The sequence below is a fragment of the Polypterus senegalus genome, chromosome 2 (genome assembly GCF_016835505.1).
Source record: "Polypterus senegalus isolate Bchr_013 chromosome 2, ASM1683550v1, whole genome shotgun sequence".
Lineage (NCBI taxonomy): Eukaryota > Metazoa > Chordata > Cladistia > Polypteriformes > Polypteridae > Polypterus > Polypterus senegalus.
In genome coordinates, this window is record NC_053155.1 from 187772673 (window position 1) to 187789329 (window position 16657).

At 35.6% G+C, this 16657-nt stretch overlaps 1 protein-coding gene across 1 annotated transcript in view; it reads right to left on the bottom strand.

Annotated features, from left to right (window-relative positions):
- reps2 (RALBP1 associated Eps domain containing 2) overlaps positions 1-16657 on the bottom strand; it is a 251133-nt gene that overhangs the window by 51497 nt on the left and 182979 nt on the right. Inside the window, exon 15 of the mRNA XM_039745045.1 lies at positions 12853-12948. Coding sequence (XP_039600979.1) covers positions 12853-12948 — 96 coding nt within the window. The remainder of the gene's footprint in view (positions 1-12852; positions 12949-16657) is intronic.

A 16657-nucleotide genomic window follows, 5' to 3' on the forward strand; every position in this document is an offset into this window, starting at 1 on the left:
AACCAGAGGGCATATCAAGATCTTAGCGAACTTATAATTCATATGATTAATAAAGTAAGAGGGAGGTTGAATTTTTAGTTACAGGGTCTTGAAGCAGTGAAATGATCTGTCTGCTAATATATGAAATAAGAGATACCCCTTCAGTCTTAGATTTAAATCCAGGCAGAAGGCTCAATACTTTAGTCTAGCATACATTAACTAGAGCTTCTGATTAGCTGTGCACACAGCATTTCTGTTTGTTTGTAATATGTCTTCAAAAATATAATTCATACAATATCTAAAACTGTTATTAACTCTCCTCTATTTTGTTTCTCTTCTCAATATGTTGATGGGGCACTTGGTACCACTGCATCACTGCCAAGCTACTCTCCTGCATATGGAAAAGTTATCTCAGATAAAGGAATATTAGAACATCTGATGGAAAGTTTCCCTCAATAGACTGGAAGGCCAGTAAACTCAGGAATAGAATGCCCAAGAGGGACTAGGCACTTGGCAATGCATGCCTGAAGTGAATCCCTGCCCTTAAGGCTGCCATGGAGAAAAATGAACAAGAAAATGAACAAGAAATTGGGGCGCATAGCTAGGATCCTTTATAAATGGCTGAACCTCACAATAGATTTGCTTTTTACTTTTTTTTTTTCTTCTAAAAATGACATAGATAATCTGTTTTGCAATATGTGAGCAATCTCAAGATGCGGATCAATTCTGGGTAGCATTTTTTCCTTGAAAAGTGGACGTGTTTGGTATGTTTTAAGGCTTTTCATCACATTGGGATTCCAGTATTCTTAGCTCCATTATAAAGCACAAGGGATAGTTATTTTTTTGCAAATTTATAAAATTCACTTCATGTTAGAATTAGTTTCATGTGGCAAAATACATCACAAATATGCATTAAAATCTGAGCTGAGAAAAAATTATGTATAATGTACTGTAGTTTGCATTAAACTAATAACATATGTGTGACATTTCTTCTGGTTTTAGCAACATACTACAAGATGAGAAGTTACTATTGGCAGTTGACTTGACTTGAATCTAGTTTGGTAAAATTTGACTTGCTTGTATGGAATGCTATTTGATTTTAATAAATTCAATAATATGTTTTTTTTAAGTTACAATTTTTGACAATTGAAACACATATTGTAATATGCAACAAATAAAAAGTATATGACACTCAACTCAAGTTTTTGGGGCATATTTGTTAGGTAAGGCAGCTACGATGATTGTTCTCTAAAAACACTCCTTAAATACCTTCAACTCGTAACCTTAGACTCAGGCTACATTTTTCCCTGCAGTAACCCCTCACCTCAACTTCCTTTAAGCCATCAGTATATTCTGTCGAGACCATTTTCATACATTAGGAATCTCTTAATTATTTGCTGATTATTAATAACTGAGAACCTCACTAAGGCTAACCGAAGTGTGGAGAGTGGTTTACACAGTTTTCTTGGTCTTAAGCACACTCTCTTGTAAATTCTTCTTCAAAGGAATAGACAGCCATCATCTTCTTCAAAGTTACAAACCCATATATAAAGACTGAATTTTTGATATCCTTTTCAGTGGTTTGCCTTATAAGATCCATGAATGAGAAGGATCTAAAGCTGACCTCTGATTCGATATCTATTGATTTCCTGTAACGCTGCATCTTTGAAATAGTTAATTCTAGGAGTCAGCATACTATGATCAGTCTGCCATCCTCTATTAACTATGTAATGTTTTACACTGCATTTGTCTGTCAAAAACTAATCTCATTAAAAAGGTATTGCTGCGCTGTCCCACTCCTTCAGGCCCAGTTTTTCTGTAACTATCAAAAAACATTATTAAAAAATTATTTAGACTGTGTATGACTATGTCTGTTTCTTCTGCCTAAATGCTCAAATCGAGACCAAAGAGCCATTTTTTCCCAATTGAATTATACAATAGGATAATTCAGGATCACCGTTGTTTTATATAGGAGGCAAGGTAACACAGTGGTTAGCATTGTTGTCTCAGGGATCCAGAGTCATTGGTTCAAAAATATTAATCACAAACTGAATGCAGAACCAAGTCTAAACAATATGTGGCAAAAACCTATTTGAATGTATTTTTAAAAATATACAGTGTATCCAGAAAGTATTCACAGCGCATCACTTTTTCCACATTTTGTTATGTTACAGCCTTATTCCAAAATGGATTAAATTAATTTTTTTCCTCAGAATTCTACACACAACACCCCATAATGACAACGTGAAAAAAGTTTACTTGAGGTTTTTGCTAATTTATTATAAATAAAAAAAACTGAGAAATCACATGTACATAAGTATTCACAGCCTTTGCTCAATACTTTGTTGATGCACCTTTGGCAGCAATTACAGCCTCAAGTCTTTTTGAATATGATGCCACAAGCTTGGCAGACCTGTCCTTGGCCAGTTTCGCCCATTCCTCTTTGCAGCACCTCTCAAGCTCCATCAGGTTGGATGGGAAGCGTCGGTGCACAGCCATTTTAAGATCTCTCCAGAGATGTTCAATCGCATTCAAGTCTGGGCTCTGAAAGGGGCCACTTAAGGACATTCACAGAGTTGTACTGAAGCCACACCTTTGATATTTTGGCTGTGTGCTTAGCGTCGTTGTCCTGCTGAAAGATGAACCATCGCCCCAGTCTGAGGTCAAGTGAGCTCTGGAGCAGGTTTTCATCCAGGATATTTCTGTACATTGCTGCAGTCATCTTTCCCTTTATCCTAACAAGTCTCCTATGTTCCTGCCACTGAAAAACATTCCCACAGCATGATGCTGCCACCACCATGCTTCACTTTAGGGATGGTATTGGCCTGGTGACGAGCGGTGCCTGGTTTTCTCCAAACGTGACGTCTGGCATTCACACCAAAGAGTTCAATCTTTGTCTCATCAGACCAAAGAATTTAGTTTCTCATGGTCCGAGAGTCCTTCAGGTGCCTTTTGGCAAACTCCAGGTGGGCTGCCGTGTGCCTTTTACTAAGGAGTGGCTTCTGTCTGGCCACTCTACCATATAGTCCTGATTGGTGGATTGCTGCAGAGATGGTTGTCCTTCTGGAAGGTCCTCCTCTCTCCACAGAGGACCTCTGGAGCTCTGACAGAGTGACCATCGGGTTCTTGGTCACCTCCCTGACTAAGGCACTTCTCCCCCCATCGCTCAGTTTAGATGGCCGGCCAGCTCTAGGAAGAGTTCTGGTGATTTCAAACTTCTTCCACTTACAGATGATGGAGGCCACTGTGCTCATTGGGACCTTCAAAGCAGCAGAAATTTTTCTGTAACCTTCCCCAGATTTGTGCCTCAAAACAATCCTGCCTACAGACAATTCCTTTGACTTCATGCTTGGTTTGTGCTCTGACATGAACTGTCAACTGTGGGACCTTATATAGACAGGTGTGTGCCTTTCCAAATCATGTCCAATCAACTGAGTTTACCACAGGTGGACTCCAATTAAGCTACAGAAACATCTCAAGGATGATCAGGGGGAACACGATGCACCTGAGCTCAATTTTGAGCTTCATGGCAAAGGCTGTGAATACTTATGTACATGTGCTTTCTCAATTTTGTTATATTTAATAAATTTGCAAAAATCTCAAGTAAACTTTTTTCACATTGTCATTATGGGGTGTTGTGTGTAGAATTCTGAGGAAAAAAATAAATTTAATCCATTTTGGAATAAGGCTGTAACATAACAAAATGTGGAAAAAGTGATGCGCTGTGAATACTTTCCGGATGCACTGTATATACATAGCTTGCTTTGTTTTAGTTTAAGAGTTAATGGTTGCAATTCCTGAAAAGAGCTTAAAGCCAGAAGTAAATGAACACATTCCTCATGTTGACCAATGTGTCTCCTCTGAATTAAGTTCAGAGTTTTAACTGTGAAGCCGATTACAGAAGCTGAGTGTTCCTAGACATTTTAAAGAGATAAGTGCTATGAGACTTGAAATGCACGTCATATTGCTATTTAACGGGTGCAGGAAGAGTGGACGAAACACCAGGGGTGACCAATTTGGTTTAATTTTGAAGCTGGTCATGGCTGCATTAAAGGGCACCTAATGATTGTGTCTGGCTGTTTTGTTGCACCAGCAAGATTAGAACATGTACAGCTTGTGTGGTTTTGGACTCCCGTCACATGCCGTCCAGTTTAAGAGTTAATGGTCGCGATTCCTCAAAAGTGTTTAAAGCCAGAAGTCAACAAAGACTTTCCTGGGGCCTCATGCATAACACCATGCGTAGAATTCACACTATAACATGATGGAAGCACAAAAGCCAAAATGTGCTTACACAAAGAAAAATCCAGATGCAGGAATCTGTGCGTACTCCAACTTCCACGTTCTTCCGCTACATAAATCCCGGTCAGCGTGAAAAGTAACGCTTGTGCATGTGCCTTCTGTCCCGCCCCCAACTCCTCCCAGAATTACGCCTCTATTAATATGCAAATCAATATAAATCGCCCTTAAGCTCAGCATTCTGTGAAAATATAGTGGGAAAAGCACGGGGGAAAATATAAGAATTTCAGCGAATACCAAGTGGAGGCAAAGGAAAAGCATACTATTTGTTGCTTTAAACAGTGATATAATCAACAAAAGGAAGTTGATCGAGTGACATAGCGTGTCGGAAATACTTGAAAGCTCAAGTTCACAAAGTTGCACAGTGCCTGAAATAAAAAAAGAGTCGCATATCAAAGTCACAGTGAAAAGGCGAGTTGTAGCCCACCATCTGAGCTTATTAGGGTACAGACAAAAAAAAAAATAGACACACAGTGAGAAAAAAGAACGAAATGTCAACTTTAATCTCGAAATTTCCACTTTATTCAGTAGTTTATTTTGTCATTAAAGTAGAACATCATAAACTTCATCTTAAAATCATTTAATTTACTAGTTTCTCAAATCCCATCGTAACTAAAGTAGTACGTTAAATGCTTTGTTTTGTATTTGATCTTCAATGTGCTCTGTGTGTGTGAATCACTACGTGCTTCCGTTCTTTCTCTTCCTCCGATAGGACACAGAATCAATTACATTAGTGATATTACGATATTACGATACGTGGTATCATTTTCATGATGATAGAAGTTAACGCATGTTATTAAACATGGGAACACGATGGCGCAGTGATTGTTCATGTCTCACACAAGATGCTGCTGCGCCATGTGCGACCTTCAATGAAATAATTTATTGTAGCAGTACTGTCTCTTTCAAACGTACTAACCTCAAATTCCTGCCCTTACTTTTCTTTCCCCAAATACTCAATCGCCACACAATCAGCTCTGTAATAGACGTTAAGCCATCTGTAAGCTAACAACGATGATTCTTGTATGTCTGTAGTACTAGGGTGTTGTACCGTGTTAGCTATTATGAATGTAGAGAAAAGCCAAGCAAAATTACACCTTTTATTGGCTAACTAAAAAGATTTTCAATATGCAAGCTTTCGAGGCAACTCAGGCCCCTTGCCTGAAGAAGGGGCCTGAGTTGCCTCGAAAGCTTGCATATTGTAATCTTTTTAGTTAGCCAATAAAAGTGTCAATTTGCTTGGCTTTTCTCTACAACGACGATTCTTCAAAACTTTTAAGGAACATTGAAATATCTTCATAGTACATGTTTAATTATTCTGTCTATCATTCCAGTGTCGCGCCAGCCTCAGTAAATATACAGCGCAATACGTGAACTTGCTAGAGCTGTGGCACCGTGTCCTCACATGTTTAATTATTAACAATACAGATTATTTAAATGAAGTTAAAGTTTTATCTGTATAATATAATCAACATATTTTGCTGCATTTCATCTTACAAATGATACTGTCATCATATGTAAATACGAGCTTTATAAGTGGCGCAAGTTGTGCAATAATATAACTGTGGTGCAAGTTTACAGTGAGGTAATTGTACTTATAAGTACAAACAGTTCTACAAGGAGCAATTGATTGAGTGTGTTTATAGTTCTTGGGATGAAACTGTTTCTGAACCGCGAGGTCTGTACAGGAAAGGCTTTGAAACGTTTTGCAGTGGCTTTGGCAGCATGTGCTTGATGCTGTATCCCGATAATTCTCTTTCCGATCAGCTGCTGCTGTGATTCCCAAATCATGATACAGTGACATAAATTACCTGAGTGGTGCAGTGATAGCAATATGGAAAAAGATGATCCGCTGCGGCAACTCTTAAAGGGAGCAGCTGAAAGAAGAAGAAGGTACAGTGACAGTAACAACGTTAAAGCAGTTATGGTATTTGGAATACTATGGCTATTCCCTGGGCCATCATATTGTTACAGGTTAATTACAATCAGATACATTACACTAATCAACAATATGTGGTTACTTTCAGTGTATTTATAAAGCCACACCAGGAAAATAAAGAGTAACCACACAGAAACAGTAGCACTGCTTTGACGCTGGGTGCCGCCAGTCTGCAAAACGAAGCGGAGAACTTGCGTACGACAAGGTATGAGGTACCGTGGAAAAGTGCGGGGTTTATGCCAAGTGTAAGTTTTATACATCGCGATTTGAACGTGGAAACATTCTTACGCAACATTTATGTGCGTACGCACCGTTTATGCATAAAGCCCCTGGTATTTACAAACATGTCTCCACTCAATTAAGAGCAGAGGTTTAACTGTGAAGCTGATTACAGAAGATGAGCTTTTCTAGACATTTTTAAGAGGTAAGTGCTGTGAAACTTGAAACTCGCATCATATTGCACTTTTACGGATGCGGGAAGAACTTACAAAACACAGAGGATGACCAGTTTGGTTTCATTTGGAAGCCAGTCATGCCTGCATTAAAGGGAACCTTAAGAGATGTGTCTGGCTGTATTGTTGCACCAGCAGTAGTAGAGTATATAGGGCTTGTGTGGATTTGGACTCCCATCACATGCGGTCCAGTTTAAGAGTTAATGATCTTGTTTCCTCAAAAGAGATTAAAGTCAGAGGTAAACAAATACTTTCCTGGTGTTTACTAATGTGTCTCAATTAAGAACGGAGTTTTAATTGTGAAGTCAATTAGAGAATCTCAGCTCAGCTGTGGCAGCCTTACAACTTCATGGACATGGGATAGATTCCCAGCCTAGTCATTATCTGTGTGGAATCTGCATTTCAAAGTCATGCATGTTGGTCTGACTGGTGATTTCCCCAGTCCAACATAGCCTCCTCTCTTACACCCAATGTGGTAAAATCAGCTCAGGTTCCCTGTAACCATGAAATAGAAAATTAAAATCTGCATGTGTTTTAGCTCCAAAAATTAGTATTTACCTTAAGCTTGAAATTGAGAATCCTTTACACAATATGCTGTAATTACAGGGTGTTTAATCAGGAAGGTGCAATTATGTACAGGACTGGGATTGATCTTCAGCTTTTTTTTTTTTAACAGAGGAAATAGGATGATGTTGGTTTACTGTTGTTTTACACAAAGAAGTAAAATCATTACATAAAATACACATGAATTAAAGAGGGGAATGTACAAGAAAACATTTTGTCAATATATATTTCCTGGCTAGTGTCAAAATAATAGTTTTTAGGTATGCTTAAAGAACTATATTAAATATTTCCCTTTTCAAATCAAAATGCACTTGAGTGTTGACCAAAATACAACTTGTTTCCATCCTCAATTTATTCAAATGATCATAACCAATTTAAAATGTAATTTAAATACGTTTGCTTATGAATCAAGCATGATAGCACAGCCTTATTGTCAAAAGTAACAAAAGGTTTACTTTTGGACTGGACTTCCCATGCAGGGAGTTTCGATGTTCATCCAAGGCTGTTTAGGCTTCCTTGGGTATATAGAGTCTTTTAACTTATTGTCAGGTTGCCTGGGGTTTCACCATTTTTTCACTATATACAGTATATATATTTTTGTAGGATGTATATTTTTTAATGAACAAGGAAATGTTTGATTATTTTTCACATTAAAAGTACAAAAGAAGAGCTGACAAATGTGTTAATGGCACCACATAATCTTTCTCTAAAAGAATGCAAATACCCTTTATATTAACCATATGAAAGTTAGTTTGAGGGAAATAGGTAATAATGGAATTTTAAAAGTGTATTAACAATTTGATAAGGGAAAGCATGTGTTGTTCAAACACAGTCTCAGTATTATTGTAATGAGAAAAAGATAAGGGGAATCAAAACACACCAGAATCATCAGTTAGAAATCTAACAAAAAGATAAGTTCTGGAAAAGTTATTTTTGTGTATCCACTGAAGGATAGTGAGTGAACCAAGTGCTGCCATTTTTATATTATTGTATCCCGTGATTCAGTATCAAGACCAGATTGGCCACATAATACTATTCAGAGCATCCCATAAATAATGAAAACAAGATGCTAACACAATAAAATGTTTTCATTTCAAGTTGAAAAACAAAAGACAAATCATAAAAATAAGATTCTCAACCTAAAAACCATAATTAAACTAAAATTATACACATAAGAAGCCCTAATAATACTGCAGCATTACACTTTCACAGCTGACACTTCTAAAAATCATACTTACTCAGAGTATTATATTTATAGTGACGAACAATATTTTAATCCATCACAGCCTATTAATATTAAGCAATGCCCCCAAATCCCAGAGTGATGCTAGAGAAACGCTGCATTGCTAAAACAGAGTTAAAAAGTCCATCCAAGATATATGTGAGACAATGCCGTGACACAATGTAAAGGTGAATTTTTACTTGAGCTATCAGCCTAACCTATACCCCATAGTGATAATCTGACTGGGAGGTCAAGCAAAATAATAACCACATCAAAGCATAAACCATAACATATACATTTAATTTAGGTCTGTGAAATAAACCAACTGGCCTAATATGATCACAAAAGTTGATTTAACTGAAGTATAATAATCATCATAAAAGAAATACCCATTATTCTTTTTTACAGTGTCCACACCGGCATATTAAAAGAGAGCATTATATTCCCATCCACTCAATGCACAAAATAAAGGAGTTTTTCAAACAAGAAGCCAACTATAGAGACCTTTCTAACAGGCTACGAGCAAATATGTAAGTTTTAATGTACACCCCTCATTGAGGATTTTAAACTTTAACTCATTTTAAATCAGTCTTTATCATTTAAAACCTTGTGTTACATCTTGTCATGTTGATAATTTACTTTAAATTTAATTTGTCTGTGTCTTCTATGCTACTTTAGCTGAGGTATTATTATTATTATAGATATTATTGTGCTTGTTGTTTTTGTTTTATGAAAAATTAAGCACTACAAAAACAAGTTTTGTAGGAAAAAATGAATTACATTGATCTTGTTTTATTCCAAATAGCAAAAATATTTTCTATAATCAAAAATGAAAAACAAAAGTTATACAAGGGATATAAGGTATATCATTTGCTTTACTTGTATAAAAGACTGATGTTCTTTTTGTTCAATTAGACTTTATGTACCAATTATCACAAGCTGTTTCATGTCTGTTATAACAATGTGAAGATTATGATCAAAAATAACTTAAGGATAAGAACTATTAATGAAAGCCCAAAGTTATAAATTAGCATTTTAATAGTTGTGCACATAAGTCTTAGCATGCTGGAACGCCTGGCTTGGGTTTCACTTTTACATATGATATTAAAAGCATATCAAGTGACTTTTTAAGGAATTTCATATTAATTCCATAAAAGGTAAATATAATTTAGTGTGATGAATACCAAAGGGAATAAGTAATCATTAATAGGTCATTAAAGTCTTCTTGATATATTGACTTAAAGATAGATGATATTGTATTTAAAGTTAATTTAAAGAGATTTATCATATTTAATTAAAAACAGCTAAACAGGCTGAAGATGATACCCTAATGCAGTTTCAAAAAAAGATTCAGATGCAGAGGTCTATATTTCAAACCCAACGGCTTTAAAAACCTCAAAATGAACATAATTAATGGCAATAAGTCTGTTATTAAGAAGGAGATACATTAAAAAGTTTTAATAAGAACAAACCCTTCAGCCAGAGTTTCTAATCATCTACCTTAGTGATTACAAAAAAAAAAAAAAAGCTTGATACTTAAATATAGGAAAAAACATATACTGTAGTCTAACATTGTCTAAACATTCAAGACTGGTGCAAAAAACAAACAGAGGAGTATGAATTGAGAAATAAGTTATTTTCAGACATTCAAAATTATTAATAACTGACCCAGAAAGACAGAAATGCTTATATATTCCTTGCAGTAAGAATGCAGTATTGCAACTCCTTTCTGTACCTTTTACCAAACTACTATAATACTGGGCTTGGCACACCTCAAACTCCTAGATGCCTTTCGTTTTTATAAAAGTCAGTGGGATAAGTGCTTTAAGTAAATAAGGAATACCCAGGGGTTTTATATTCAGATAATTTTAATGGGCATTCTCTGACCCTTGATGTGACTAAATATTTTTCCTAGAAATAAGCCATAGAGTTATAAAATGAAAACTCTTTTCCAGTGGGTGTTGGATCGGAATTAGGAATTATAACCATTACTTTAAAAGACACCAAAAGAGAAGAAGATCATGTTTGAGCATGTGCTGCCAAGAGTAATGTGACAGTCATGGTTTATTTGGTCCTGCATTAAAGTTTCCCTTATTCTACTTTATTTCTCTATTGGGCTTTGTGAGTAAAAGCCTCAAAAGCTGCACATTCTGGGACCCTTTATTTTATTTTTGGTCTGGGAATGGATTCTCGATGGTGTCCCGCCACAGTGACAAGTGACAACAGCCACCCTATCATCCTATGGAAGAAGCAGCAAAACATCCTTCCAATGGCTACTCAGTTTTACCAGTTATACTCCATTTACACTGTAGTTTGATAAACCTATATAAGCAACAAAGTGTCAAAAAAAGAGAAAAAAACTTTGCTTACTCTATTACGATTTGACATTTAAATCTGAATCTATCAATTTTTATTGCCTTTTCCCATTTTCTAAACAATATGGTATAAACAAACAATACTTGTATATTTCTAAATGCGTATTGCTTGTGAATATATGTTTGGCCTTTAAATCACTAAATGAAAAGATTTTATTCCAAATAGAAACCCAAATTGTACAGACACAAAAAATGGTTCCAACACATATCAACATACTGTATGTGACTATAATTACAGATATTTTAAAATGGTGTTAAGTGGGTGCCGATCTCTACATTATTAAACAAAAAACAGTTACAGTATATGAAATGAAGCAAGTAACCTTGTATGATTTAGTATGGCTTAATTAATGGCAGCAACTCACAACAATTGGAAAATCAGTTGAGTAAAGAAATAAGTTTAATATGTAAAATACAAAGTGATGAACAAAAGAGTGTAGCATTTATTATAAAGTGCTCACAACTAAAGTGGTTGATTTCACTTTGTTTATTTATTTCTTGCACTCACTACATTTCAGAAGCTTATTAAAACAGGTGCCTACAATGAATATAGCAGAGATTGTGTATATAAAATATTAATGTGTTTCAACAAAAGCTAAAATAGGTTTCAAATTACATGTTTATTTCTATCTGGCACTAAATTTCAGGCAGAATCATATTGTATATAGAAAGCTGAACTACTGTATATACTAAACTTTGTTTTGTGATTGGATTTTTAATAATCATAATTAAGGGAATAAAGCTCCCTTAAAGTAGTCTAACATTCACACCTACACTGTTAAGAATATTGTGATATGGAGACAGATGATGATACCATACAGAGTCTGAGCATCCAAAAGAGACTGCAGAGGCCCACAACAGAGCCAAAAAATAAAATGATAAAACAAGTAAGGAGATTGAGCTTCTGTTGTGAATGAACATCAGATGACATCCAGCTACCCACATGTGTGGTAATGGATAACCATACATTAATACTAAAGGCAGAAGACCAGTTGATCCCCATGGCTGAGAGCTCAAGAAGAATCAGATTATAGAAAGAGGATTTCCAAGAGATTTAGGGACTTTCCAGTGAGAGTTCAGTACCATCTAAGTGGTGACAGTACCCCAAATAAAGGGTGGGATTTAGAGAGCGCCAAGATGTCCAAGAGAAGGAAAATGTAGTGAGAAAAAAAATGTTGTTCGAAGAGGATGGCTGAGAGAGAGTTTGAAACTAGGGATGAAATGAAGTGACAGAAGGACAGTTCTAAAATGTGTAAAATACACTGTTCTCTGTGATAAAGTGTCAAATTCAATACATTTTTGCCTTCTATTTTACTTATGTGAAGAACTACTTTCACTGACAGAATAGATTTAGGACCGCACTTTCCAAATCTTTAAGCCATGTTTTAATTCTTATTATACAGATACTGTATTTGTCTAAAATTAAATGTAAACTATTTACAACCAAATACCAATGCCTTATGTTAAGTTTAATGATTGGACATTTAAGTAAGAGCATGAATATTGCATAGTGTGAATATAATTGTATGAATTGTTCATTTTTATGCTCATGTTCACTATTGCTTTACAAATGGGAATAAGAGAAGCTATGCAGCAAATCCATTCAAAACATGCTCCAACATTTTGAAAACTATAGTCAGAATAACTTACTTGCATATCTGAGTTAATTTTTTTCCCCTTGTCCAAAGGCAATGGCAGAATTGGCCAACTACTGATAGTCTCCAATTAACATTTTCATAAACAAGGGATTGATAAAATATCCAGTGGCTGTCATCCAAATTTTGATTTGCTTACCAGACAAATCAACAGGAAATACATAAAACTGCATTTAAGAATGGTTATATACTATAATAGTATTTTTTCAAAATGTAAAATGAAATTAACACCTGTAGATCAGTTTGTACATGTCAGACTATTTTGTAAGCTGTTACGTTCAAGCTAGCTTTCATATATCACCAGTTTATGTTCTGCGAACTGTAAGATGAGGTTAGCGTAATATGAAAATTATTTCATCACATTACTTACTGTCTCTTCTATGTACTTGCTAAAGTCTGCAAAATTTGATTGGTGACCAGCTTTTTGAAGCGAAGCTCCATCTGAACCAGAGTTGCACATGGTAACCTTAAGATGCAGAATGAGAAAGATATTAATTTTTCCTTAAATATCATAAATAGGCTTAATACAAGGTGAAGAAAATAAGAAGTTATATCTAAAGAAGTAAAATAGACACCACAGAAGTTTGTTTTACAAATATTATAAATTAATTTTTATAGCATCTACCTGAAGTGAATGGTAATCTTTTTAGAAAGAGCAAGTTTTCTTTATAGATTTTGCACAGGTGATCAGACAGCACTGTGAGGCATTTACAGTAAATAGTAGAACAGAGCCACAGACCTAGAATTTGGCTGCTTAGTTAAAGGAGTGATTGCACACTAGGTCTCAAGGACAGAGCAAAACAACTAGAAGTATACAAAGTGCTGTGAAGGATTTGTTCGCATTAATGATAATGATAAGGGGACAGGATATGGAGAATTGTGTCTGTGTTTGAGCATTTTTTGTGAGGTTAAGCTGTTTAGGCCTGTTGATACTGCATAACTGCCCGGCTCCTGTAAATAATAAATATGCCTGTATAACTGGACAGAACTGTTAATGCTGTGAGGTGTCTCTGTTTCTCTTATCCTGGTGCTCATTACAGTATTTTCCAAAGAAAAAGTGACAGTGGTTAGAACACAGTTGAACATAGTGGGGTGAAGCCAGGCCTTTTCTGTGAGTAAGCTTGCATGAGTGTTTCCCTAGGTGGTGTGCTTTCTTCTTATACATCACAAAAAAGTAAAATAAATGTTAATTTGAAACTATAAATTTTGCCTGAAAGAATGAATGTAGGTTTGTTTGTAGGTTCAGGGCTGGTTTGAGGCCCAGTTCAGAATGACTTTTACCTGGCTCCAGATATTGTTGGGACAGGATCTGGCGCCTGCAACCATAAACCTGGATTACACATGTTTAGAAATTGCTTATCTGAATATTTTGATTAATTATGTTTAAAATGAAGGTCTAACTGTTCTACATCATATCTTAAGAAAGAAATGTGACACTCTCTACAGATATGCTGGATAAATTTGGTTTGCAAGAGATTTGCATTTTGCAGAGTAATGTTTTCTATAAAAGTGTGAATTACAATTTGTACTGAAAGAATGAATTAGATAAGTAATGGATTTTCCTCAAATCAGCATACTCGTTAAAAGAGGTTAATAAAAATTGTGAAATGTTTCCATATATTATGACCAAGGAATTTTTTCATTTACATTGGCATAACGACTAATAAATATTACAGTATTTGCACATTTTTTGAGTGATCCAAAATAAATTTTCTTGACTAATGATCTTTGAGAATTAAATATACAGTCATTAAAGCTACATTTCATGGTTCAGACATTTTATTACCCAACAAGCTCTTTCTCAACCAACTGTTTCCATCATAGTGGACTTGAAAGATAACATGCATCTAAATAGCATCAACCGCTAAAAAGGTAAAAATCTTGGCTGAGATTTGGAGCATACTCATGAAGTTATGTAAAAAAAATACAAATAAATGTTTAATACACATAATTAAACATACAAGCACATTTTTAAAAAAATAAAATAAAAATGCACAAAGAAGAACACAATAGGACTTCTACTGATATTCTAGAAACATGTTTGAAAAAACTAAAAGACTCATTGGTTTAGAATTTTCATTGCACAATATTGCATTTCATTTGGAAGGTGGGATTAATACATTTATCAGCTAAGCATTGATTTATTAATACATTTTGAGAACTTGCTTCATTCAGTACAATCACTGGAGGGGCTGGTGCCTAACCTAAGAGCATCTGGCACAGGTGAGGAACCAGTCCTGGTATGGACACTTGTCCACTGCAAGGCATTCTGACTTACTGCTATCAACCATAACTTTAAATTGTTTATGTGAAAACCATAATCCCCACAATGAATGTGGCTTGTGTAAATAATGGGCCATATGTATAATATCATCTCCTTTGACAGAAATCTCTTGCATTTCCTTGCAGGATTTTCTTAGCCAATAAAAATTGTTAGCACTTCTAGCAGGTACCAGAAGTCTTTTCACAGATTTTCAATGATATTTAAATTTGGGAAATGAAAAGATCATTCCACAAGTCAATACGAGTACTTTATGGTTGCTTGTGTTATGTTTGCCAAAAGAAAGAACAGTACACTAGAAGTACTGGAGGTGACCAGATGGAGAACTGTCAGAAAGCCAGAACAGGAGTCAATGCAAGAATCTGTCCTATCTTTCATTTAAACCAAATCACTAAACCAAAAATCAAAGTCAAAACCAGGAAAGTGGTTTGTTACACTAAAAATGAACACTAGCAACCACATGCACAAATTTCTTTTAAATTATCTGCAAATTTGAATGACTAAGATGTGCATGGTGATGAGATTGTTTATCCTGTTGTGGTGATAACATCAACATCATGCACCTCAGAGTGTTACAGCAATGCCATAACAATTAATGTTTAAAATGGTGGTGTCCTGCAAAACAAAGAAGAGCTGGAAAATGATGCAAAATGTAAAACCATTGGAAAACAAAAAATGGAAAAAAACTGATGTAAAAAATGTGTTCTGTGACCCCAAAAATAATAATGTATCAGAGTTTCACAAGTGAGTAACTATTTAAAATAATCCTAAACTGTAACATATTGAGGGGTGTGGTTTACAGTGGAAAGGGCACAACTTTACATGAAAATCCTTCTGTTCTCTTCAAACTTAAAATATTCTCCAAAACACTTTTCTATTTTTCTAACAGCTAACTCTTTATGAAAAGATATGCATACTTGTCTACAATATTTAGTCAATTATGTTCATAACATTTAGTAAAAATAAGATGTGTTATGTTTATCAAAGGGCAGCATGGTGGAGCAGGGGGTAGTGCTGCTGTCTCACAGTTAGGAGATCTGGGTTCGCTTCCCGGGTCCTCCCTGCGTGGAGTTTGCGTCTTCTCCCCACATCTGCGTGGGTTTCCTCCCACAGTCTAAAGACATGCAGGTTACGTGCATTGGCAATTCTAAATTGTCCCTAGTGTGTGCTTGGTGTGTGTGTGTGTGTGTGTGCGCCCTGCCTGGGGTTTGTTTCCAGTCTTGCGCCCTGTGTTGGCTGGGATTGGCTCCAGCAGACCCCCATGACTCTGTAGTCAGGATATAGTTAAAATTTTTTGTTGCTGTAATGTACATATGGTGAAATACTACTCATTCAGGGCACAAATCATTGCAAGATTCACAAAAGTCAAATAAGTAAAATACATTTTTCATTTTTTCTGAAACAAGGTGACTAAAGGCAGATATTGGTTAGAGTTAAATCATAAACATTAATGTTTTATTGTGTCACAAACTAAGCACAATATTGAAAACTGCTAGGCAAAAGTTGTTTTTTGCATGAAAGTCAAATGACTCTTATGGCTTCTTTCCAATGTACAATTTTTGGGTAGATTAAGTGACTTGCTCAAGTTGAGTTAGAGAAGAGAATTGAAATGGTGACTTGTATATAAATCTCACGGTGACTTACATTATCAAAGCCAGAAGTTCTTATTGTGTTTGGGGGTTGTTACTTGTTTATAATTATATTTACATATATAGATACAAATATATAAACATCTATGCATGGAAGTATGTGTGTCTGTCTGGCCCGAAAGTGACAGGTGGAGTCGGGCCAAGGGCTCCAATTCCGAGGATACGCAAGTGAGGCCAGCACGTCGGCTAAACGAAATATCCGAACAGACAGTCACACGCTGATGCGCTATTACAGAAGCGTGGCG